At 67.6% G+C, this 1,879-nt stretch overlaps 1 protein-coding gene across 1 annotated transcript in view; it reads right to left on the reverse strand.

Moving 5' to 3' along the window:
- Positions 1 to 1,653, reverse strand: part of ENTHD2 (ENTH domain containing 2) — a gene marked incomplete at its 5' end in the record, with an annotated part of 19,355 nt that extends 17,702 nt beyond the window's left edge. Inside the window, 5 exons of the mRNA XM_015559784.1 lie at positions 158 to 229; positions 323 to 401; positions 788 to 970; positions 1,097 to 1,188; positions 1,389 to 1,653. Of these exons, the coding sequence (XP_015415270.1) occupies positions 158 to 229; positions 323 to 401; positions 788 to 970; positions 1,097 to 1,188; positions 1,389 to 1,653 (691 nt within the window). The remainder of the gene's footprint in view (positions 1 to 157; positions 230 to 322; positions 402 to 787; positions 971 to 1,096; positions 1,189 to 1,388) is intronic.
- Positions 1,654 to 1,879: the final 226 nt, after the last annotated feature.

The following is a 1,879-nucleotide window of genomic DNA, read 5'->3' on the forward strand; positions in this document are numbered from 1 at the left end:
GGCTGGGCTCAGCCCGAGCCCACGCGCCCCCGTGGCCCGGCTGCAGGCCTCCCACCCAATCCCGCGTCCACACTGGGCTGGCCGGGGCCCTTTGTCAGCACCGGCCCTTCCTGCCCTAAGTCCCCGTCCCCGCGCCCAGCGCCCAGGCAGCACTCACCCGTGGGACCGTGCTCCTTGCTGTAGCCGAAGCCCTGTAGGGCGCCCTGGGGCCGGGACTGGGAGCCCATGCCTGCGGGGGGACCCGAGTCACCCTGATCCTTGGGGAGGAGCCCCGGGCCCCCCCCAGGGGAACCCCGTGACGGGGCTGGACAAGGCTGCGTACCTGCGGGGGGCAGGGCCCTGGGAGGCTGGGACGGGGGAGGAGGGGACAAGGTGTCCGAGAACAAGGTGCTCCCCAAGTCCTAGACAGGAGGGGAGGGTGCTCAGTGTGGCCAATCATGCAACCACTTAGCTGAGACCATGAAGGAGGGCAATTTATTTTCTAAAGGGTGTTTAGGGCAATGCTCACAGAATAGATGGAAAAGATCTTGACACAGGTCTGACCTCCAATCCCGTGTGACTTCACCTCCAGGTCAAAGTCCCTCCTGCACCCTCGAGCCTGGCGAAGGCCCACTGCCCACACGGTTCACAGCCGCCACCGCAGCCCCTCGGCCCCTCACCACCCACGGCAGCGAGGCCTCGGTCACCCCGGCGACTCCCCGGCCCCCGCCTCTCACCTGCCACCTAACTGCCTCCCTCAACCCGCCCTCCATCCCGAGGGGACAGGAACAGGCTCTTGTCCAATTCAAAACCCCTCAGTGGTTCCCAGGGGCTTTAGGGAAAACCCAAAGGCTCCCGGGAAGGCCCCCCGGCTAAGGCGCTCGGCCGGGCTGGTACCTGCCGCTTCCTGGATGAAGGCTGGGTTGCGCTTGAGGATGAGCAGGAAGGAGGAGGAGCCGTGGGCACACAGGTGCAGCATGATCTTCAGCACCTGGGGGGACGGTCACGTGGGGCGGGGCCGGGCCCAGAGGGCACCCCGGCTGCCTCCCGCCTCCCCACCCACGGTGTGAGCTCAGGACCGACCTGACCCCAGGGTCTGCGGCCGCTGGGGCCTCACCTTGAGCTTCACGCGGCCGGAGCCGCTGTGCAGCCGGTTCAGGAGGTACTCCAGGAGGCACTGGCTGCTGCCCAGCGACTCGTGGGAAATTTCTGGAAGGCGCTCGGTTAGGGAAGGAGCGAGCTGATCGGGGCCTCACTGTCACCGAACCGCGTGGGGTCCCTCCCTGCAGGCACCCACCCAGGCCCGCGTTTCGGGAGCATCGGGCACCGGGGCCTCCTGGGCTCCTGAGAGGGCCCCGGCCGCTGCGGACAGAAGCCCAGGGCCCTGCGTGGGGACACGGGGAGGATACTGGCGATCTCCTCGAACAGGTAGCCGGGACACGGCGCGTCGTCGTCCGACGTTCCCTTCAGGAGAACCGGGAGCTGAAAGGCAGCGAGAGCCCCGCCATGAGTGGGTGGTGCACAGGGGTGAGCCCACGGCCCCACAGGGGCCAGCCATCCCCAGGGGGGGCTCCTGGGGGCGCCAGTGTTCACGCATCTCGGGGTTGGCACGCTGCCGGGTGAGGGAGTGAGGGGACAGCAATGGTCGCACCGGCTGCAGGCAGCTGGCGGGAGTCATGGAGAGGCGCCTCGCTAACGGCCCGGCAGGACGACTTAAGGCAAAGCCCGACGCCGAGATGAGCCTTTCCCACGCGGGGCAGGTGGGCAGCGTGAAGTGGCCCCTAAGCCTGACCCACCCACGGCGGCTCTTCAGGGAACGGACCTTAGAAATAAGCCGCCAGGAAACAGCCGAGCATGTGCGTGTGTTTACTTGTTAGCAGCCAAACAGGTGCCCGTGACG

Source organism: Myotis davidii, unplaced genomic scaffold (assembly GCF_000327345.1).
Source record: "Myotis davidii unplaced genomic scaffold, ASM32734v1 scaffold211, whole genome shotgun sequence".
NCBI lineage: Eukaryota > Metazoa > Chordata > Mammalia > Chiroptera > Vespertilionidae > Myotis > Myotis davidii.